The 24502-nt window shown below is 39.6% G+C and overlaps 1 protein-coding gene across 2 annotated transcripts in view; it reads left to right on the top strand.

The window, feature by feature from the left end:
• Window positions 1–4528: 4528 nt before the first annotated feature.
• Pptc7 (protein phosphatase targeting COQ7) overlaps window positions 4529–24502 on the top strand; it is a 43123-nt gene continuing 23149 nt past the window's right edge. Inside the window, exons 1-2 of one of the 2 annotated variants that reach the window (XM_026386103.2) lie at window positions 6582–6667; window positions 19958–20220. In XM_026386103.2, coding sequence (XP_026241888.1) covers window positions 20154–20220 — 67 coding nt within the window. In that variant the 5' untranslated portion in view covers window positions 6582–6667; window positions 19958–20153. Of the gene's footprint in view, window positions 6668–19957; window positions 20221–24502 lie in introns of both variants that reach the window. The other variant, XM_026386102.2, reaches the window with a different exon arrangement.

Genomic DNA, 24502 nt, shown 5'->3' with positions numbered 1-24502 from the left:
CTCATTAATAAAATATACTCCCATTCTATGGGTGAAGTCAGAGTCTAGTTTTCTCAAACTCAAGGTGATCAGGTTGTTGCATAATCGATAAACAAATCAGACTCAACTGGCCCAGCCGAATGATTTACAAAGAGGTATCATGGGAAGCAAAAGCCTCCTACCCACCAGAGCCTAACCATTTGTCAGCTGAAGCTCTGCCCGCTTTAAGGTAAGCCTTCTCTGGGACAGAAAGGCTTTTTCCCCAGTGATCTAATCCCTGTTCCAGCTGCCTGCTGAGGTCAAAGCTATGCTTACAGCGGTTAGGTCAAGGCCAGCCCCAGAGGCCCTTGTACTCAGGCATTTGCCAGTTAAAATCCTGCTGAACAACTCTGGCTATCACAAACCACCCAGGTCAAGAATCCACTTGACCTACAATTACTTTTAAGCCCAGAGCCCCGTCTGCACCAGAAATTGGATCTCTACCTGTTATTTTAGCCCACCCAAATGTCAGCCCTTGTATCTGCCTCTCAAAATTTTCTGAGGAGAAAATTTAAATGAACATTTTGGAGTTTGGTGGGATGATCATTAATTATACTTGTCCGCTAAGAAGCAGATGCATGAATCCAGAAACCAGAGCTCCAAAGAATTAGCATTAGAGACCGTGGCTTAGTTATACACATATCTCCCTCTGGATCAAGTTCATTTACCCAGTCGCAGGCTGTGTTACTACAAGCCTTTTCCATAGGGACAGGCTCCCATGGTGGAGGAGGAGATCTTGAGTGTCCAAGGGTCAGGCTCAAGCAAAAAGAAAAAGAAGAAAGGGACAGACATCAGGCTGAGCATCTTCTCCCAAGCCCACCAGCCAGACAATCACTCCTCATTTTATGGAGAGACAAAAGAAAGAGGTCAGAAATTCCCTTCAGTGGTTTTTCTGTTGAAAAGTGAAAGTTCCTTCTCCTCTACGTAAATTAGAAGAGAATAAGCTCCCTTCTAATAGTTGCCTTTGATTTGGGAACTTATTCTTGGTTCAATAATGGTAGCCATGGTACCTGGGTCACATGATGTGTTTGTCAGGATTCATAGCTTTGCAAGCCAAAACAGAAGAGGCTTAAGCACAATAGGGAACTCATATGATTCAGGGACTGATCTTTGCTCAGGCAAAGCTGAATATAGGGGTTTGAACGGTGTCACCAGGCCTCTGCGACTTACCATCTCTAGACTCTGCTGCTCTCCATATTGACTTTGTTTTCTGGTAGATTCTTCCCAAGAAATAGCAAAGACCACCAGCAGGGGTCCCAAGCTTGCATTCTACCAATCTTAGGAACCCTGGTGAGAATTTCTCCTTCATAATACTTTCAGCAAAATCTCATAGCCAGCAGTGGCACCCGCCTGTAATCCCAGAGACTTGGGAGGCTGAGGCCGCTGGCTGAGGATCTACTTCAGAGATAGAGAAAAAAAAAAATCTCATACTTGGGTTTTATTGGTCTGTCTTGGGTCATGTGCTTTCTCTCTGGGCCAATCACTATGACCAGAAGAATCAGATGCAATTGACCAGGCCTGGGTCAGGGGTCCACTCTTGATGCCTTAGCCCAGTTCCACCCAAACCTTGTGTTTTTGGGAAGGGTAGACTATGTCTTCAAGGAAAATCAAAATATTATAATCAGAGATTCAGGGGAATGAATTCTGGGTGGAGAAAATATGAACATCACACAAGATGAAAGAATCAGCTACGTCTAGTTCTTCCAAAGGGTTTTGCAGGGTGCCATTACAAGGCTCAGGAACACCTGCAGTTGAGCCCAGCCCTGGCTTCCTATGGGATGCACTTCCGCCCCCTTGGCTGTAAATAAGTTGCTTGTTTGGTGTGATCACTAAGGTTCTTTTATCCAATAGCATTGCTTATTTAGCACCTGTTATATGCCAGGCACTGTTCTGGACAGTGAGAATTGCCATTTCTTCTTTTTGGAATAGTTATATTCCCTTTCAGAGGTTAAGTAGTATACTGAATAAAACGGACAATAGTCCCTGATCTCATGAAACTTACATTTTAGTCAGCATCAGAAAAAATAAGAAAATGCTGTTATGAAGAAAAATGCAGACAGGACTGTGGAGGTGATTTCAGTAGGTAATCAGAAAAGATCGTGTCGGCAAAGCACAGGGAAGCCCTCAGCCTGTGACATCTACTGATCTCTCATTACCCTTATCATCACTGCTGTTATCTGGCATAATAAAAGCATTTGGTGACCCATTGGAGTCTCCAGCATTAAACACCCTCAGCTTGATGTATAAGATCCTCTACTGTGTCTTTTTAATTAAGATAGAATTCATATACCATTATATTTACCCTTTAAAAGTATACAGTTCTATGGTTACTGCTATATTGACAAGGTTATGCAACCATTACCACTATTTAATTCCAGAACATGTTCATCACTGCAAAAAGAAACCCTGTACCTGTTAGTGGTCACTCCCCATGGCCCCTGGCAAACACTAATCTGCTCTCCGCCTGTTTGGATGTGCCTATTTTGGACATTTCATGAAATGCAACCATATGATATCGGCCTTTGGTGTCTGGCTTCTTTCACTTAGCATGTTGACTTTGAGGTTCGTCCATGTTATCACATGTATTAGTACTTCATCCCTTTTTAGGACTAAATAAATCCTAACCTCCTACTTCCATTTTCCATTATTCCTCTTTCTGATCCTAGGATGGAGCTGCACTGAACTGCCTGCCCTTCTCCGATCCCACTCTACATTTTTGAATTTACATTGTTTCCTTCTAGAATGCTTAGGCCCCTGTCTGAGACCTCTAGATGTCCATTAAAGTCTCTTGATGAAGTGCCCCCAGTGTTCTCTACCCACCATGGACCAAATTACTCCTTCCCAAATACCTCCTTTATTTCCACTGGTGGCACTTATTTTTTTCTCTATATTTACTTAATTTGAACCCTCCTACTATCCCAACTACACTATAGCTGCCACAGAGTCACCAATGGTTATTTCATCCTTAGCCAAATGCCTAAAACATAGCAAGAGATTCAGAAGTATTTTTCCACTTGCCTAGCATTGCCATAACACGATGGTTCTGAACCAGGGGCAACTTTGTCTCTCAGGAATCTGGCAACATCTGAAGACAGTTGTGGTTGTTCCAGGGGGGTGAGTATGGGAGAGGAGGGTGCTACTGGCATCTAGTGGGTACAGGGCAGGGATGCTGCTAAGCCCCCTCCAAGGGCACAGGATGCCTCCCCACAACAAAGACTTATTCTGCCCCAAATGTCAATAGTGTCAAAGTTGAGAAGCCTTTTCATTGACGAATCCTTTTGATTAGGTTAGCAAAAAACTCAGAAGAGATCAGTGTATTAATGTGACAGAAAATTCATGATTTTTTTTTCTTTTCTTTTTTAGGAACTGAGGTTGTGGTGACCCCAGTGCAAACCTCTTTCCTAATGCCATAGAGGTGCCCTGGGAGCACAGATGGTATTTTTTGCAGTTGCTCTCCTCTGAGAGTGGCAGCTGACCTCCCAGGAATCCTTGAAGTGCTAGGAATGTAACTCCGTTAAGGAAGAAAACTCAGGGCTTCTGAAGTCCAGCAAAATGTCAAACATGGATCGTGCTCCCAGGCGAGGGCAGAAGAGGTATTTTTTTTTTTAAAGTCCCCTCTCCTGCCGCCCCACCCTGTTGAAACTTCAGAGCTGACCCTGTAATCAATGATTCAGGGGAATCTGACGCCCTGTCTCCTCTCCTTTCCAAAAAAGAGCAAGGAAACTTTCAGAGAGGATTCCGTTTGCCGTGTGCTTCGGTGAGCAACCCATTAGCAAGAATCTCATTTGCCGGAAACTCAAGGCACTCAGATCACTTGACTGAAAACAGCAGCCCCATCAGAGCCGAGGTTACCGGTTTACAGTCACATCTTATGTTCCTACTCATCCAATCCGACCGGTTCTTGTGACTGACATGGAAATTGGGTAATATATGCCCTGAAAACTAAAGGTCTGGAGGAGTTTGACAAGGCAAGGAATAGGGGTTGACCCATTATTTAAAAAAAAATTGTCCTTGGGGTAGAATTACCTGACAGGCCTGCTGGGACTTTTTGGTGGTGTGCATGCTTCAAAGGACAACCTTTAGTGCAGCTGGTAGAGACAGAAATACCTCAGCAGAGAAATCCAAGAGGTGCCCGACCACCCCCCTCAGCTGTTTTGGGCACTCTCCAATTCTTGTGCCATAAAAAATTGCAAGGTGTGATTATATTATTGGAATTGGTATGCCTTTTATCTGGCATATCCTTTTAACTTTTTTTTTTTTTTTGGTCTATATGTTTGACAAAATCCCACTCACTGTGTGGAGTGATTTACTCAGTTCAATTTTTTGAGGACAAGAACATATAGAGTACTTGGCACCCTGTGAGCTGCAAAAGTGTTTAATGATGACAGTAATTAGGATAACAGAATAATGTGTGTTGAGTGGATGGTTGGCAGGACTGTAGGTATATTTAAAAAGTATAAAAAGGAATAATTTAAAGAACTAGATGGGAATCCCTAAAGTAACTGCATTCCTGTTAAAAGCAACTGGAAAAGGACCAATGTTCTTGGGTGATATATATTTATATTTGAATTAAACTAAAAATTATTTCAAATTAGATAATTTGCCCCAAAGTTCAATTTTCTTTTATTCAATCATTCTGTTATTCAACAAACTTCCTTTTATCATATGGTTCCTATTCCTTATTCCTTCTTTTATTCAGTAAGCATTACAAATTTTCCCATTATGTGCCAGGCATTGCATTAGATTCTAATACTACAATGGCAAATGATCCTTGCCCTTGGGGGAACTTAGATTATAGTGAACTATTTATTCTTTTTTTTTCATTTATTGAAGGAAGTATTTACTGTGTGCCCAGATGTTCTGGGAATACAGCAACGAAAAGCATAGGGCCCTCAGATAATGGAATTACTCCATAATGGGTAGAAGGAAGAGTAAGGGTAAAGATCTTCAAGCAGCTGTAAGCATGGCTGGAGGCCAGTTAGCTAAAAGGACTTGGCCTGAAATGTGGTAGTAAAGATATGCAGGGGCTGAATTACATTACTACCCCTGCAGGGCATGGTGCCTAACCTGGGTGCTAATACATTCATGTTCACTACAAATGGATTGTATCTTCCCGTTAGATTACAAACTTCCCTTTAGATTTAACTGTTACCCAACTAAATGACTTCAGAATAGAGTCATTTACAATAGTCAATATCTGGGGGAGGCTACAAGATATCTTTGTTACAGCTGAGCTGAGAGCTTAAAAAGAAAGGAGAGTTGCCTTTCTTGGTAATGGCTGCCCTCTTATGAGAAGAGGTGGCAGCTGTGGCAGGAGAGAGGCAAGAGGGCCCATTTCTCCAGGCTTTGGCTCTCCCTCTTCTCCCTAGACCAGAGCTGGGAAAATACCTGCTTGGCCAGAGAGAATGTCAAGAAAATTAATATCTGGGGTAAAGAAATTTGGAGCCTGGAATTTTTACTCCCAATTAGGCAGAACCATCTGCAAAGTTTGAAATGTTTACAGATGACATGTCCACAGTGGCAGTGCTTCTTTCTCTATCAGTGTCCTGGCTACTCTGATAGGGATATTTAACACACTGTTCTTCCTAAAGGGGGGCTGGGGGGACCCACTATGCAAAAAAAAAAAGTCTCTCCTTTGAAAACAGACTGTCAGTCTAAACCTCTTAGAGCATATTAATTGTGGAAGCATCAGTAGGTCTGTATATCTCTTGTTTTTCATTATGTATTCTACAAGATAAAATGTGACTCCAATTCTGGTTTCCTTCAGGTTTTTGTTGAAAGGGATGCTGCTGTTATTTTTTAAATAGCCTTTAAAAGATACTGTTAAACGGGAGAAATACTGTTAGAAATACTGTTAAAACGGGAGAAAACGCCAAAGTAGCCCACCTATAATTCTCAGTAACTTAACCCAAGTCCCACATCTGGGGAATTGTCCTAGGTCCTGGACCCTATGCAGCCAAGTCCAAAGCAACTACAACTCCCAGGAGACATTGTGTCCACACCCTCTGCGCACGCTCGACCTGGGTGACTGCATAGGGCAGCGAGCCCGAGGGGGCGGGGTTTGGACCTGGACCGCGAATCGGGGGCGTGGCTGGAGGCGGGGCCGTGGAGGGGGCGGAGCTGCCGGCGCGGCCCGGAACACGCTAGTGGAGCGGAAGATGGCGGCGGCAGCGGCGGCTGCAGCCGGGACCCCACTTGGGCTGAGGCGGAGAAGCTGCTGGCTCTGACTTCGCTCTGGCTCCGGTGCGCGCAGCGGAGCGTGTGCGAGGCCCTGCGCGGCGAGCAGGGGCGGCGGCGGCTACTGCGCGCCGCTCTGAGGAGCGCCCCGGCGGCGGTGCGACTGCAGCTGAGGAGAGAGCCGGCTCCGGGCCTCCGCGTCCTCCTGTTCCCCCGACCCCCCGCCTCCTCGGGGGGGCGGCGGCGGCGATGTTCTCGGTCCTCTCGTACGGGCGGCTGGTGGCCCGCGCCGTGCTCGGCGGCCTCTCGCAGACCGACCCCAGGGCCGGCGGCGGCGGCGGCGGCGACTACGGACTGGTGACGGCGGGCTGCGGCTTCGGCAAGGACTTCCGTAAGGGCCTCCTCAAGAAGGGCGCGTGCTACGGGGACGACGCGTGCTTCGTGGCCCGGCACCGCTCCGCCGACGTGCTCGGTGAGTCCGGCGGGGGTCCTCGCCGCCCCGGCCTGGGATCCGCCTCCCGGGGACTCCCCTGCGCTGGGCTTCCCCAGTTCCTCCGGGCGGAGAGAGGAGCCAGCGGAGCTCGCGTGCAGGGAGCGCTTACTAGCAGCCAGGCGCCGTGCCAAGCGCTCCGAGGCGCGTTTTCCGTTTGAACACCCCACCCCCCATTTTAGAGATGAGGAAACTGAGGCGCAGAGCGGTCGAGCCAGGTGCTCAAGGTCACCGTCTGAGAATGTGACCAGTCTGTTCCAGTCCAGAGCCGCACTCTTAGTCACTTGGCTGTGTCTGCCCTGGGCGACACCTGCAGGCTCCTATCCTCGCTCTGGTTCCTTCCCTCTGCGTGCCCTGAGGATCCCTGCTTCGCGTGCTTCTAACACCACGGCCTGGCCACAAGCTGCCGAATCCAGAGCAGAGTGTCCGACAGCCCAGCCGCATTCTTCCACCGTCTGGATCGTGCTGGACCAAATCTCCATCCAGTAGCGGGGCTGCTGGCCTGGTGAAAAAAAAAAAAAAAAATTCTCTTAGTGCATTCTCCCAAACTGATCTTGTCCACTTGAGGTCATTGGGGTGGCGGAGAGTCTCCTTGACCCAAAATAGATTAGTTGAACCTGCAGCCAAGAAGGCTTTGAGAATTGGTCACAGCCTTTTCAGGCCACAGGTGCTTCCTAAGGCCTGTTGCAGTTAGTTCCACCTTTGGGGAGTAGGAGGTTAGGGAAAGAGCTTGCAGAAAGGGCTAAGTAGAATTCATAAGCAATCAAAAACTACTGTAATGTCTGTCTTTGGAGATTTTGTGTATTTCACAGAATTGTGTGTCATTAAAGCTCTTTTAGAGAATAAAGTACTTCCTTTGAAATTGAAGGACATGCTGTCATTGGATTTAGGTTCAGATGTCACTTTCATTTTGCTTCTCAAGTGAGATTGAGTTTTTGGTTACTCTAAAGTATGTTCATATGTTAAGGCAAGGTTTGGCATTGGAACAAATGGTTCTGTGAGTTTTTTATGACAGCAATCATTTTTAATCCAATCTCAGAATGACTGCCTAGTAACTTTGGTTCTAGTGTTTGTGAACAGGAGACTGGAAAGGTTTCCAGTTTAATTTATTAATTACCTGGGTTAAATAAAATCATTTAGCATTTAGGCAACACTATCAATGTTAACCTTTGAAAGGAAAACTCTTTAGGGTCAGGGTTCTCACAGATTGAAATTGTACAGATCCACTCTTGGAGGCAGCATGAGGAATTCAGTATATTTTTTTTCAAAGACTATCAAAAACTCTTTCCCTATTACACTTAGAAGTGCTTTATGCAATGAATTTGTAACCTGTGCTGCTTTACTTATTTATTTATTTTCCCTTTTTTAGCTTGTTGCTGGGGATTGAACCCAGGACCTTGCACATGTAGGGAAGTACTCTACCACTGAGCCATATCCCTAGCCTACCTGTGCTGCTTTTCAAGTTGAAGCTGGACTGGGGGTATAGCTTAATAGTAGAGCGCTTGCCAAACAAGCATGAGATCCTCCATTGGATTTCCCCAGCACTGCAGAAAAGAAAAAAAAAAAAAGTGTAAAGTTGCAGTCAATAGTACAACAGGACATTGAGGAGATAATGAGACATTAAGGTTTACCTTATAAATCTACTTGTGAAATAGGCTTTTGCGAAAGGTATGTGGTTTCATTAATGATTTAAGGGTACAGAAGCCCCCCTTATGCATGGTTTCACTTTCTATGGTTTCAGTTAACTGAGGTCCAAAAATACCAAATGGAAAATTCCAGAAATAAACAGTTGGTAATTTTTCAAGCACATGACATTCTGAGTAGCAGGATGAAATCTTGTACATTCTACCCAAGGATTTTCTCATTGATTGTATTCACAATGTATACACTACCCACCTGTTGGTCACTTAGTAGCCATCTTGGTTATCAGATAACAGAGGGAGGGACCTAGTCACATAACTTTGATTACAGTATATTGTTTTAACTGTTCTATTTTATTATTAGGTATTGTTGATCCCTTACTATACCTAGTTTATAAATTAAACTGTCATAGGTAGGTATGTCTGAGGGAAAATATAGTATACACAGGGTTTGGTACATCTGTGGTTTCTTGACTCCACTGGATATCTTGAAATGTATTCCCCAAGAGAAAGAGAGACTAATGTATTTACTGTATTTAAGTGTATCAAATTCCTATGCCTAAGTTTGATTTAAAAATTTTAGAATGTAGCCTTTTTAGTGGAGAGGCATATTTATAAGGATATGGGAAATTTTGCTCAAACCCATTCTAAAACAGTATAAACTTAATTTCATGCTCTAGCATTCTGGCAGGAGCCAGGCCTAGTTTGAGGTTCAGCTTTGCCACTTAGTAACTCTGTGATTTGTGGTCTTGGGTGGAGCCTTTCTAGTCTCATTTTCCTTATCTAGACTAGAGGATGAAGGGAGTGGACTACCTGCCCCTGTAGAATAACAGCTTCTGACCAAAAGATCATATTTTCCTTTGTTTTGAAAAGATGGCACCCTTTATAATTTTGCAGCTCTAATAATATGTATTACTTCCTATCTCATTCACATGAACACTCTTGGTGGATTTTTTCCATTTTGTTTTTAGCAGTAAGTTGGTAGTTCTTAAATTTCCTTGATTTACAGCCTCAGAAGATCTTTGATCTTCCCTTCCCAGAAAATGTGCAGAGAGACAAAAGTCTGCATAGACTTTCAGCAACTTCAGTAAGTGCATGTAGTCTGTCCATGCATTGCCTACAGGTCCATGCATGGGTATCAGATTGAGATCCCCAGCTCTGTACCTTTCCTGAATGGAATGTCACTAAGCACACCCAAACAGATGGTTATTTAATGTGATCAAGCAGTGGACATCACCCAGATTTGACAAAGGTTGTGCATACACACAAGTGCAAATAGGGAGGGGAGGGGAACAAATAAGGGGCAGGTTCTCCAGGACTGTCCTGTTGTGTAGGAGCTCTTCTGAAAAGCTGTCTTGGGAGTCATCTGAAACAGCTTCCTAAGTTGACCTCATTTGATCCTTGACTGCCATGAACCAGTTCATATGATGGTGAATTCAATATTATTTAAGAAAATTTTTTTTCTGTGGTACTAGGGATTAAACCTAGAACCGTGCACATGTTAGGCAAGTGCTTTACCACTGAGCTACTCCCCCAGCCCTTTTTATTTTATTTCGAGAGAGAGTCTCACTAATTGCCCAGGCTAGCCTGGAACTTTGAATCTTCCTGCCTCAACCACCTGAGTGGTTGGGATTATGGGCATGTGTAGTCACCGACCTCAGTGAGACTTTAATACTGCTATCTACTCTAGAAGTTGAAGTTATAAACAGAATGGTATTAAAGGCTGTCTTGAATAATAATAGATTTATGTTGAACTTCAGTGCTTTTAAACCTTTCAAGTCCTATAGATAATTTATTTTCTTTGGACTGACACTAAGTATTTGCAACTCAAATTATTCATTGTGGTCATTTAGGACTCCTTTACTGTTGGAATGAAAATTATTTCTGTGTGAGGAAGAAAATGCTGTTTTGTTTCTTTAATTTAAAATAGATTTGTCCTATTAGTCATGCAGTGACTAAAAGTATTGGTGCTTCACAATCATTTTTGTAGTCCCCACTGGATTTCTTTTAGGAAAAACTAACTATGGTGGGTGTGGTGAGACATAAGGACCACTCCTATCCCCTGGAAAACTGGCAAAGGTACTCTCTTTATTAGGTCCAACAGGAGTAAATCAGTACCAGCAGGAGCTGTGTACACTTTTCTTGTTACTTCTTTCCTATGGGAAGTCCTAAGTTTTCTTATTCTATATGGCATGGCTTCCTAGGTACACAAAAATATGAGAGCTGCCTAGTGTAATCTCTGGGCTTCCCACAGCACTAAGCTACTTAACAATAGAATCTAAGACTGGAGAATCGCAAGATTTTGAAACCTTGGAATCCATGTTTTTCATATTATGAATGAGAAAACAGGTCAAATTACTTTAAAGGTACTCTATCCACTAGTTATTGACAGAACCATGATAGCACCTTATTCTTCTCATCCCAGTTCTTGTTCTATTATGCCACTGGTCAAGTTTTCTTGATGAAATATGTGAATTCTGAACCAGTCTGTCTGTAAGTACTACTTTTCCCGCTTAAGTAAATGTGTGTGTGTGTGTGTGTGTGTGTGTGTGTGTGTAACTTCTTTATTCACTCTTGACTCATACCAGAATGCAACCAAAACTCCTCTGCGTGCTAAACCACAGTTTACAGAAACCACTTATTTTAAATGGCAGCATGGTCTGTGCCATGTAAAATCTGACCTCTGAATATTGAGTTATAAAGCAATTCTTACAAAACTGTGGGATGTTTGTTTAAGCTTGATTTAACTTGGAACTTAAACATGAAAATAAAACAATTTCATATTCCAGCCTTCCAGTCTGACTGTGGCCAGGATTTTGAAATGTTTTTTTAAATCTTGCCAGTCTTAAAAATAATCTTAAGGTATAAAGATTATATGAGATTAAGCAGTAAACAGATCTAAATTACATTTAGGATATGGAAGGATGAAGTAGAATTTGGTTTTATAGACAACTGTGATAATTTTAATATACTTAATAGAACCTCTGTATCTGAAAGTAAGTTATCTTTTTATAAAAGTAATCATTTTGGGAGAGTGTGTGCACACTAATTTGTCTTTGAAGATGGCTTTGGAATTCAATGATACTTCAAATCATGTTAGGAAACCATTCTCATAGTCATATTTTTCTTAAAGTCTTAATTTCAGTTTGATCTACCTGTTGGAAGTTTAAAAAAAATTAGGCTGTATAATTCACATGCCATAACATTTAGGCCTTTAAAGTATACATTTCAGTAGTTTTACACTCACTACAGTGTACAGCCACTATCACTATTCCAGAACTTTGTCATATCCCCAGAAGAAATCCACTACCCATTAGTAGTCATTCCCCAGTCCTCTGTCTCCCAATCCTTGGTAACACAAAGTAGATTCTGTCTCTGGATTTGCCTATGCTGGACATTTCATATAAATGGAATCACACAATATGTGACACTTTGTGACTGTTTTCTTTCACTTAGCATGATGTTTTCAAGGTTCATATTGGAGCATGTGTCAAAAACTTTTTGTTTCCCCCCAAATGACTGAATAACATTGCATTAAGTGAATATACTACAGTTTGTTGATCCATTCATTCATTGCTAGCCTCTGGGTGGTTTTCATATTTTAGTTGTTGTAAATAGTGCTCTACACACATGTATAAGCTTTTGTGTGGACAAGTTTTTAACTTTCTCAAGTATATACCTAGTAGTGAAATTCTTGGGTCATATGGTAACTCTGTTTAACTTTGCAAGACATATTGTTTTAATGTATAATATTTTTTTACATAAGGGAAATTTTTTAAAAATTGCAGTCATCAAATATTTAAGTTCTGAGATAAGTTGGTGCTTTTAATATTCCTGATTTTATAAGAATCTATGTGTTTTCAAGAGAAAATTGTGGAATGTTAAGAAGTGTGAGAATTCTGGGTTTAATAAAAGAACCATGTAGTACTAAAAGAAGAACAGGGTCTAGGAAGCCACTGACTAGTTGTTTTCTGACTTCTGAATGTTCTTTTATTCTGTAATAAGATTATGGGATTGATGGATAGAGAAGTTTGCTGTTTGCTTTTCAAACTCCTGCTTCTAGGGCAAGGTATATAGCTCAGTGGTAGAGTGCTTGCCTAACATGCATGAGGCCCTGGGTTCAATTCTCAGTACCAAAATAAATAAACTCCTGCTCCTTGATATTTGTCTCAATTTTGCTATATGGGTATATTGTATTTTTTTAAATAAAATACTTATAAGGCACCTTTATTTTTAAATTTTCTTATTTATTATTTGTTTAGAGCTACTTCACAAATGTGCAATCTAGAGATTGTTTGCTTTAGTTAAAATTCTCTTAATTTTTACTGCTTCTCTCTTATCTTTGTTTAATCTGAATCCTTTAGAGGATTCTGGATGAATCTTCATTTTAGGGTTGGGGATACCAGGGATTGAACCAGGGGACGCTTAACTACTAAGTCACATCCCCAACTCTTTCTTATTTTTTTATTTTGAGAGGGTCTCGCTGAGCTGCTCAGGACCTCACCAAGTTACTGAGGCTAGCTTTGCACTTTCTTTTTAAATTTTTTTTTAGTTGTAGATAGATAGACACATACCTTTATTTTATTTACTTATTTTTATGTGATGCTGAGGATGGAACCCAGGGCCTCACACGTGCTAGCTGAGCACTCTACCACTGAGTCATAACTCCAGCCCTAACTTTGCACTTTTGATCCTCTCGCCTCAGCCTCCCCTGCTGGGATTACAAGTGTGCATCTCGTGCATCCAGCCGGATTAATCTTTTTGTAAAGCAAGTAATTGGATTTTAAAAGCATAACTGTTTAAAATTTTTAGATGATACACTTTTGTAAAGAGATTTTAAATTGCTGGAGAAGGTAGAATAGAAGCTGGTTGTGGAGGATTTGCGGGGGAGGAGTGTTGGGTGGTAGGAGGCAGTTCCCTGAACTTTAGCATGGCTTTATGAAACCAGGCAGTCCATAGCCTGAATGGTTTTAACAGTGTCCAAGTGGAGTTTGTACTCCAGAAACACTACACCAGGTCAGCATATGACCTACAATCATGTCCTTTGAGTAGATCAAAAACTTATGTCAAGTTCAAGCTAAATGTCAAATTCATTTTATATAGATCTCCATGCCTTTTAGAGAGACCTTACCTAGGGCTTGACATTCAGAATTTTCAGGAAACTGCTTTGGAAAAATAAGTTACCAGTATTTTATTTCTAATGACATTTAACTTTAGTCAGTTGAAAATAGTGTGACTTGTGAGTTTGCCTTTCAAAATTAGCTGATACCTTTTGGTCTTTTTTTATGAAGAAAAAAGATCCTAATTTTTTTTATTAGTAGTAAAATTTATGGATCTATCTTTTATTTGAGTGTTGTTTTCTCTTTCCCTGAAATCTAAAATTATTTGTTTCCTATTAGATGTTTCACAAAGTCACAACATAAATTCAGACTTTTTGCAAAAGCCCAACCTCCTGCAGAGGGTATTAGACTGATAATGAACATTTAAACTTGAGTTGGCATTTGGAACAGCTTTTTAAATTCAGTTTAAAAATTTCAAAAAGGTAAAAAAATGCTAAGTACTTTTGAATAAGATCTCAAACAGGATTGAGGAGAGGGGATAGGTACTTTAAAAGAGTGAAAGTATTTCATGCTGTTTCTTCTAAGCCAGCTATTAAATTTCTCAAAACATGTCAACCACTACATTATGTAGTGCTTTATATTTTATGTTGTACATTTTAAAATCTTTTTTTAATTTTGTTTTTAGTTGTTTGATGGACCTTTATTTTATTTATTTATACGTGGTGCTGAGAATTGAACCCAGTGCCTCACACATGTGAGGTAAGCACTCAACCACTCAGCCACGACCCCAGCTCTTAAGTCTTTATAACTCTTTGAAGTAGCTGCTCTTATCTTTAATCTGAATGTTTCTGCATCTATAAAGTTAACTGGTCAGTAAGATTGGTACATGTCCATAGTTTGGACTTGATCCTAGTTGATCCTGTTGCATGTCTAGTGCTTTCAAATGAACGGTTCTTTTTTGTGCTTATAAAAGTAACACCTGTTCAGAAAAGTACCATATAAAATACCTATAACTCATAACTCAGCTATAATCAGTGTGACTCCTTCCAGCTTTTGTGTGTGTAATTGTACACTATTAAACAAGATTGGGTTAACATGTATTCTGCCCTGTCGTGCTTTTTGAAATATAAGTTGGCAGTATTTCTGTGCTAATAAACATATTTGGGTCATTTTTTCCTGCATGTATAGTCTATAATTTATTAAATCAATCCTCTATTTTTACTTTTAGTTGTTTAGATTGTTTCCAATTTTCTGTTATAAATAACATCTCTTTAAATCTGAATATTTCCTTAGAGTATATTCCTTGAAGAGGAGTTCTGGGTCAAAGGCAATGAGCATTTGTGAAGCCTTTGATGTAAATATTCCCCTCCAGCTTAGACTATTTTATGCTATTTATTAGATATTCAGTTGCTTTCTTTCATTAGTAAGCCTATTGTACATCTTGAGTTTGTCACATTTAACTTTTACAAAATTTCCAGGTTCTTAAACAGTTATTTTGAGGTGTGAATAGTTTATTTTTTTAAACAGTTCTAGAATTGACTGAATTGTTGGTATGAATCCCAAGGACTACTAAATGACTGCAAAAACTTTGCCAGGGACTACAAAAGTGACTTCCTACAAAGAGTGCTTTCTGTTGAAGGACCCAGTACTGTTTTTACTCAGCCAATTCCTCCACATTTTTGCACTGATTTTTCTTTTACTCATTAACAGACTGAAAAGAAAGAGAATTTATCTCTTTATGAACTGCTGTGACTGTACATTTTGATCTTTAAAGAATACCGTCATCTAGCAAGTTTTTGAATTGGTAGTTTTTTGACTTGTACTGTCATTTGAGGTTGATGCAAAAGGCTGCACTGAATGAAGTAAACAAAAATGCTTCAGTTTTAACTTCATTGTTTGAATAGCAGTGTTGGATAGGAAAACAGGTTTGAGCTATTTGCATAACAGCTGGAAGACTGTTCATGACCTTTAGATTGACCACTAGTTGGTAATAAAGTGTTTTTTTTTAAAGAAAGAGAGAATCTTTTTTTATTTTATTGTAGATGGACACAGCACAATGCCTTTATTTTTATGTGGTGCTGAGAATCGAACCCAGGTCGCACCTGTGTAGGTGATCACTGAGCCACAATCCTAGCCCAAGTTTCCACTTTTTAAAAATAACTTTATTTTATTTATTTGTCTATTTTCTTTTTAATGTGGTGCTGAGGATTGAACCAGTGCCTCACACATGCTAGGCAAGTGCTCTACCACTGAGCCATAACCCCAGCCTTCATGCATTGTTTTTAAAACCATTTCTCTTGGTTCTTGGGCTGCCACTTTGATCTGATCATTGTTTTTCTTGTTAATGTATACTGAATTCACTGGACAATCAAAGGTCTTTGAATGATAGGGTGTGTTGTAAATACATTCTATACATATATATTAATTTATTTACAGATCTTTTGAATTCAGTGAAGTCAATTAATACTTATCTGTAACCATCTTATTCTTTTATCAGGATTTTAAATTGAAAAATAGTTGACTTGACTCTTAGTGGCTTAAGGGAGATAAACTTTTTCAACACTTTAGTCAGGTTTTGTAACTGAAGTAAAAGAATAAGGAACAGTGTTTCTGCTTTATGAGTCGTTATCAAAGTTTCTCAGAAAATATGTACATGTTGCAGTGTAATAAGGGCAAGGGATAAATTGGAAAGTCCGAAATGAAGCCTTTGCTTCAAACTAGCTCATGCAATAAATATAATTTTTTTTAATATTTATTTTTTAGTTGTAGTTGGACTCAATACCTTTATTTCACTTATTTATTTTTACGTGGTGCTGAGGATCAAACCCAGGGTCTGGCTTGTGCGAGGCGAGCGCTGTACTGCTGAGCCACAATCCCAGCTCAATAAATATAATTTTGTATGAAATATATAGTTGTATTTGTTAACCTTTATTTTATCAGGAGTTTCTAAAGCAGGCTCCTTTTTCTCTCAGTGTGATTTGGAGTCCCAGAATCTAAACCTAGACAAAGAAATTCAAGAGAGAATTTGTTCTCTTGTCCCTCATTTCACAGAGGAGGAAACCAAAGCTTAAAGAATTTGGCTAATGCCCTGGGTTCATTCAGTAGCAAAGAAAGCAGAGAGTGGGGTTATCTCCAAACCTCTCTTCAGCATTCTGTTTGACAGCCTTCTCTTTTCACAGTTCATGTGTGAAGGATCTCGCACTGAACTCCACCCAGGACAAAATACCTTGTGTAATACCAGAATTTGAGGCTGGGTTCCTTTTCTTTGGAGTTTTTAGGTGACAGTTTGTATGCCAGTGCATAGGTATTCACATAACAAAGTGTAGGTATTCTTTTTTTTTTAATATTTACTTTTTAGGTGTAGTTGGATACAATACCTTTATTTAATTTATTTATTTTACGTGATGCTGAAAATTGAACCCAAGGTCTCGCACGTGCTAGGCGAGCGCTCTACCGCTGAGCCACAACCCCAGCTCACAAACTGTAGGTATTATAACTTTTCTTTGTAATCAACTGAATTCATGGTTTATTGGTTTCTTCCTGTTAGACAGGTGCTATGAAAAGACTAAGATGGAAAAAAAAAAAGAAAAAGATTTCAACCCTCAAGTTTCATAGTCTATAGGGGAAGGCAAATAGATGGACAGGACAGTATAAAAGAACATACATTAGGTGTGTGAAGCACAGAGGTCTAGAGATGGGCTTTTTTGTAAGTTGAGGTAAATGAGAAGAATGGTGAGACTCTCCAGATTGTCTCAGATTGAGACTGAGTGCTGAGCTCCAAACTACAGCTGTCTTGACTGCTGAAGCTGGGATAAGGAAGGCTATTGACAATTGCTGTTAGAAAATAGACTGAGACTTGGGCTGGGGATGTGGCTCAAGCGGTAGCGCGCTCGCCTGGCATGCGTGCGGCCCGGGTTCAATCCTCAGCACCACATACAAAGATGTTGTGTCCACCGAAAACTAAAAAATAAATATTAAAAAATTCTCTCAAAAAAAAAAATAGACTGAGACCAAATTGTTGAAGGCCATAATTGCTGTGTTAAGGAATATTGTTTTTTTTTTTTGTTTTTGTTTTTTTTTTGGTAGGAAGCTATAAAAGATATTTTTGCTTTTGTTGAGTTGGGTTATTTTGTATTTATTTATTTATTTTTGTAGTTGTAGATGGGCAGAATGCCTTTGTTTTGTTTATTTTTATGTGGTGCTAAGGATCAAACCCAGTGCCTCATGCATGCTAGGCGAGCTCTCTGCCACTGAGCCCCAGCCCTGGTTTGGTTATTTTTGAAGAAGCAGCACATTCGGGGCTGGGGATGAGGCTCAAGCGGTAGCACACTCGCCTGGCATGCGTGCGGCCCGGGTTCAATCCTCAGCACTACATACAAACAAAGATGTTGTGTCCGCCAAAAACTAAAATAAATAAATAAATAAATAAATAAATAAATAAATAAATAAATATTAAAATTCTTTCTCTCTCATCTTAAAAAAAAAAAGAAGCAGCACATTCAAATGATTCAGCATGGTTATCAAAATGGTACAAAGTAAAGTCTCCTCCTCACTCTTGTCTCCTAGCTACAAAGTCCCTCATCTAGGAGGTAACTAGTATTACTAGTTTCTTTTGTTTCTGTTGAGAGAATGTTTTAAACACAATACAAGCAAATAAGGATAGCATGTACATGCCAGGTGTTTAGAGGAGTAACATGGACATAGCCATGTTGCGAAAAGATAAGTTGATATAAAAGGTGTAATGGAAGGGGCGGGGGGTTGTGGCTCAGTGGTAAAGAGCTCGCCTAGCATGCATGCATGAGGCACTGGGTTCGATCCTCAGCACCACATAAATGTAAAATAATGATATTGTGTCCACCTAAAACTAAAAAATAAATATATATGTATATATATATATATATATATATTTTAAAAAGGTGTAATGGGAGAAGAGAAGAAAAGACCAATTAGAGAGCTACTGAAATAATCTGAGCTAGAAAGGGTTTTAGTTGGCCAGTGGAAAGTCATTGGGCTCCAAACATATTGCAAACAATCAATAGGACTTGGTGGTAATAGGACATAAAGGATGAAAGGGAGGTTAAAGTTGGTTTGCACCTGGCAGATTCTTTAAGGCTTCTGTCCTGGAAATATGGGTGGTTGCAATCCAGGAAATGCAAGAAAAGGTTCAAGTTTGAAAATAGAAGAAGGCATTTTAGAGGCAGAATCATCAGGCTTGTGGGGTGCTTGAATACAGCTAACCTGGATTGAGTTCTAAGTGCTGGGGCAGTGAGGCTTGTTAGAGTCACCTGTTCCCAAACACCTAGCCCACACTGAGCTTACCCTATAAGGCTAAGCCTGAGCCTCCACACATCATCTCTAGGTGTGGCAAGGGTTGAGAACTGCTGGGGATGAAACAATCATTTGAGGCACTTGGATTATTGTAGTGACAAAAGAAAATAGTCCACTTTATGTTTAACTAGATTTTCTTTCTTTCTTTCTTTCTTTCTTTCTTTCTTTCTTTCTTTCTTTCTTTCTTTCTTTCTTTCTTTTTTTGTGGTACCAGGGATTAAACCCAGGGGTGCTTAACGACTGAGCCACATCCCCAGACCTTTTTATATTTTATTTACTGACAGGGTTTTGCTTAGAGCCTTGCTGAGTTGCTGAGGTTGGCTTTGAACTCTCAATCCTTCTGCCTCATCCTCCTGAACTGCTGGGATTACAGGTGTGCGCCATTGCGCCCTATTCAGATTTATTTATTTCTCTTTTTTTAAATTAAATTTTCTTGTTGGCTTTTTTTATACCTTTATTTTATTTATTTTTATTTGGTGCTGAGGATGGAACCCAGTGCCTCCCATGTGTTAGGCAAGTGCTCCACCACTGAGCTATAATCCCTGCCTCTGTTCTTTATTTTTATTTTTATTTTTTTGAATTTTTTAATATTTATTTTTTAGTTTTCGGTGGACACAACATCTTTGTTGGTATGTGGTGCTGAGGATCATGCCAGGCGAGCGCGCTACCACTTGAGCCACATCCCCAGCCCTGTTCTTTATTTTTTATGTGGTGTTGGGGATTGAACCCAGGGCCTTATGCATGCTAGGCATGTGTTTTACCACTAAGCTATCTCCTCAGCCCCCTAAGATTTCCATTTTAAGTGAGGACTTTCTAAGTTTGAATTCTGACACATAGTAGGTGGCATGCACTGAAGAGATGTTTGGTAATTGAGATTACTTCAGGGTCACTTCTAGGAGGAAAAATTCATGTGTGCAAAGTATAGATGAATCTTTTTTCCTTGCATTTTTTTTTTTTGGAGATACATGTTTATTGTTTAGAACTTGAAAATGTTACTTTTAAATGTTAATGGAATATTGCATAGTGGTATATGTGTAACTGGAAAAGCTGAATGTACCACTCATCTTTTATACATTTCTGTGAGTGGTCATTGTCTTTTGGTTGTGACCACAGACCAGTGTTTGTAGAGCTGGCGGCATACAGACATGGGTCAAAGACTCCTTTTTTCTGATTGCTACAGGCTAGCCTAATCTGTGTGCTGCTAGTTGGACTTCCTCACTCATAGGCATAACTCTCATTTACAGAATGTCTGCTGAGCTGAGCATTGTGGCAGACACTTGGAACACATTATGCTGTTCCTCACACCGGCCCTGTGAAGAATAAGATTCTCATTTACAAGAGAAGATACTGAAGCTCCGAGAGCTGTCCAAGGACGCCCTAGTGTGCACCTCATCCTGGAGCTGGAGCTGGAGCTGGAGCTCAGATCTGTCTCCAGAGCCTATGCCCTTGACCTGTGTACACACTGCCTTTCAAGTCAGAAGCAATCTTCAGACTTTCTTTTACAAAGGTGTTTTTTGCTGAGTCTGAATACTATTTAGTTATGAGCTATACCTAAGCTAATAGTGGAGCAGAGACCCTTAATTAAGACAAATAGAAGCGTTGTTGACTTTTGTGGCCTCAGGCCTGCCTTTCCTTCCAAGGGACCTCCCAAATGCCTTAACTCATGCTGTGAATTGTTTAGCTGATTAATGGTGAGAGGTTTCTGGCATGAATTTAATAGGCATTTACCTGGAGGCCAGGTTTCTCTGCTTAGAGCAGAGCTCTCACCTAACCTTTTTGACTTGTGCTTTATCCTTAGTTTAAATCATAGGGAAATACTCAAAATGCCTCCTCTTCAACGTCTTCCAGACTCATTTTCATCCTTCAAGGCTCATTTCAGACCCTTTGCTTCTTCATGAATCCTTTTCTAATTCCTTCAGCTAGATATGATCTGATTCTCCTTGCTTTTGTTTTTATTGGTTCATATTTATTTTGTTTTATTATAGTCATGGATCTTAAATTTCTCTAAACCCCCACTACCACAATCATAATCCCTTGATTTTATGTTCCCATGAACAGAACTCTTAGCACATGTAAATCCCTTTATGTCTTTCACTACAGTGTCTCTCAACATAGTTGGATAACTTTAATATTGAATGTAAAGATAGAATGTAGATTTAATTAGTTCCTGTTATCCCTCCCATAAAAGTAACATATACTCATTGTGAAAAATTGGAAAGTATGAGACATAAAAAGTAAAAGATTACTCTTTGTCCTACCACTCAATGATTGTTACTTATTTGAAAATGTAGAGTAAAAATAGGATTAGTGTTCAGAAATTAAGAGATAGTCCTCCACTTGGCAGGTTTATCCAAAGAAATTATGTTCTTTTGGGGTGGGCAGAGAACATGTGCCAGGGCTACTTGTGACTCTTAGAGTGTGGTATTTCATTCAAGGCCCTTATTTTTATACAGGGGTGAAGAAAAACAGGGTAAATAGTAGCCTCTTCGATGTTAGGTCGGGATGTACAATTTAGAGGTTGGATGTGGTTCTGCACACCTACAGTCCCAGTTACTCCAGAGGCTGAGACAGGAGGGTAGCTTGAGCCTAGGGGTTTTGGGTGACACCAGAACCTCGTCTTTAAAAAGAAAAAGGTTATACAGCTTAATTGTTACTAATATTAGGTTAATCTTAAGGACCAGAAAGATTAGATCTAGAAAGATCTAATTATAAAGAGAGAACTTTTCTCTCAGCTTAAAGAGCCAGTGTATATCTTGCCATTCATTGCTTTTTATTTCCTTAAATGTTAAATTATTTGGTTTTGTATAACATTTCCTAATGCCTAAAAACTAACAGAAGCCACAGCTTTAATGGAGGCCCTTAATTTGGTAACTCGTGTATTGTCATTTATTATAATAACTTTATAACTTAAAATGCAGCATGACACCCTGCCCCCTTCCTAAATGGTTTGTTGCTTATTCCTATCCAGAAAGCATTGCTAACAGCATTTATCATGTGAGGAAGATACTGTTGCAGGCCAGATAGGAATGAAGTGACCTTTTCAGTGACTTAATCTTCAACTCTGCAGTTTATGGAGAGAAGGCCAGTGATAATGTGCCAAGTCTATAAATTACAAGTTCCCCAAGCCACAGTAGATAATTTCACATTAAGGCTGTGGTATTTAAAGAGAAGAGGTAAAGTTAGAGGAAGAACTTTTTAAAATTGATTTTAAGTTTCTTTGCCCCTGTTTTCTAAGCCTTTTTCACTGCTGTTTAAGGCAAAGAAACTGCTCAGACAGTCCAGAAATTATTTTCTCAAATTAATGAGTGTTCTGGATAATAGAGAGGGGTGTGTCAGAGTGTGTGTGTGTACACTTTAATTTGATTAATTGTTAAGTAATTTCACATTTACTAACTAGTAAAGAATAGTCAGCTATTTTTTTTAGGATTCTAAAACATAAAATTGACCACTTGTTTCCACTCTAATATGTTATTTTTCATCAATTGTCCTGGGGAGTTCCATTTCTTAGGTTTCATTTTAACACATTTTATTATATGATTGAGCCTTTCTTCCTTTCCATCCTTTTAGATTCATTTGAGTTAATTGTTCTGCTTAGAGATTTAAAGGTCTTGACATAGGCTCAGTCTCTGGTGAATCAAAAGATGCAGGTTTCATAGTGATTAATGCAGTACGCTTGCTTTGGGGTAAACACATCTTGCTTACTAAAGCAGGCAGAACAGAATAATCTATATAATTTCATCTCCACAAAACTGAAAGCACTGTTAGTCAAAGCACATTGTACTTCTAAATAACTTGACTGTTGAATATACATTTTTTAATATCCTGCTTTTTGTTCCCTGGGATAATCATTTGCAGATACATTTCACAGTCCTGAATCACAGAGGAGCATTCTTAAGTATCCCAATAGTTGAGGCTTAAAAAATATTAATATAAAGGCGATCTATTCCATTTGGTAGCAAATTGAATTTATCCTCAGGTGTCATTTTTCTCCAGTTTTTAATGCTTCATGTTGTGATCCCTTTAGACAATTAAGGCTCAGTCTGAGAATGCTAGATGGTAGTATTTGAAGAAGAGTCTTAGAATGTAACTAGTTTCTCATTAGAACCTTGCTGCAGAGTGACTCTGCTATTTCTAAACTCTCGTGATTTATGTAATAAAATTGCTACCGGGCTGCAGACATAGAGGTAGAGTGCTTGCCTTGCATGCACATGGCCCTGGGTTCAATCCCTAGCACCACACACACAAAAAAACAAAAAACAGAAAACTGAGTTTTCTTCATTGATATTTATATTAAAATTGAATTTTAGTATTCTCTGAGCACCACTTTCTTTTAAAAAATGTTTTGTAAGTTATTGTATGTCCGTCTGGAGATGAGTGTAGTAGACAGGGCTCAAGAAGAACGGCAACATCATACTGACAGCTGTTAATGGAGGACAGTGCTTAGTTTAGAAGTCTTTCTCAAGGTGAGCCTTTTGCAGCTACACAGGTCAGTGGCCACGTGTAACTGGGAAGATGGGATTTAAAAAATTCTATGATTTGAGTTTGCTTACCAAACCTTTTTTTCTTCAACCAGTTTTCCTAGAACAAAGCTATTAAGTAAAATTATGAAACTAATAAAAAGCTAAGGATTTTTAAAGTACAGCAAAACTTTGATTGATTGGTTGTTAGTTTGGAGTACTAGGGAACCAATCCAGTGGCGGTGCATGCTAGGCTTGTGCTCTATCACTGATCTACACCCCACCCCTAAAACTTTGTTTTCGGATGGTTATGCCTATGGCAAAACAAGAACATTGATAATTAGAAAAATAACAATTTGTTGTTACTTAGAATTTTCTTCTCAAAAAGATAACATTTAAATGATAGGAAACATACCAGCGTTAGTCTTTTCTCTCTCTCAACTCTTCACTTTTAGAAAGCAGTCTATGACAAAATCACATTCTCTCTAAAAAACTCGTAAATATCGTAAGTATTTACTATTTGATCATTTCCTACTTCAAAAAAACTACGTTTCCACTTAAGTGATAGAACTAAAGAAATTTTCTGTGCCTTAAGTCTCTTCTTAGCCTTTCACTCAGCTATTTTGGATATGTAACCATGATCTTAATCTAATAATAGTTGTAATTGGATTTTGGGTCAAAGGAAACATTTAAGCTAGATGGGTGCTCACAGAATGTTATTAATGGAGACATAAGATGATTACAGTGAATTAAAGGAAGTAGGTTTTTTTTAATATTTATTCTTAAGTTTTAGGTGGTCACAATATCTTTATTTTACATTTATGTGGTGCTGAGGATGGAACCCATGCATCTAGGCGAGCACTTTACCACTGAGCCACAACCCCAGCCCAAAGGAAGTAGTTTCATTCATTGCAATCTCTTTATCTTGGCATTCAAGGCCTTTTTAGTTATTAATTAAGCCTGCTTTTTCAGCTTCTCTACCTCTGTAGAGATTATGACATTCTGACAAACTGGATACTTGGCTGTTTCTTAAAATTGATCAGTTTATCATATCTACAGTTATAATTTGATGCCTAGAGCAAGATAAAATTCACAAATGAGTTATTTGGCCAGGAATTCTCATTTCTAAGATAAAGTCAGTGCAAGCATACTTGGGCACCCAACCTTAATTACTCTCTATATCCTCCCTGAGCATTTCATCCACCAGTATGGTATCATTTCTCAGATCCAGAGATGTTTGGCCCCGACTTGCTTTGCCAGCTGCAGACTCAGAAGTTTCTGACTTTATAAAGAACACTTCCACAAAAATATCCCGCTGGCACCTGCAACTCA

The sequence above is a fragment of the Urocitellus parryii genome, chromosome 3 (assembly GCF_045843805.1).
Source record: "Urocitellus parryii isolate mUroPar1 chromosome 3, mUroPar1.hap1, whole genome shotgun sequence".
Lineage (NCBI taxonomy): Eukaryota > Metazoa > Chordata > Mammalia > Rodentia > Sciuridae > Urocitellus > Urocitellus parryii.
This window is presented reverse-complemented; position numbering and strand designations above follow the sequence as displayed.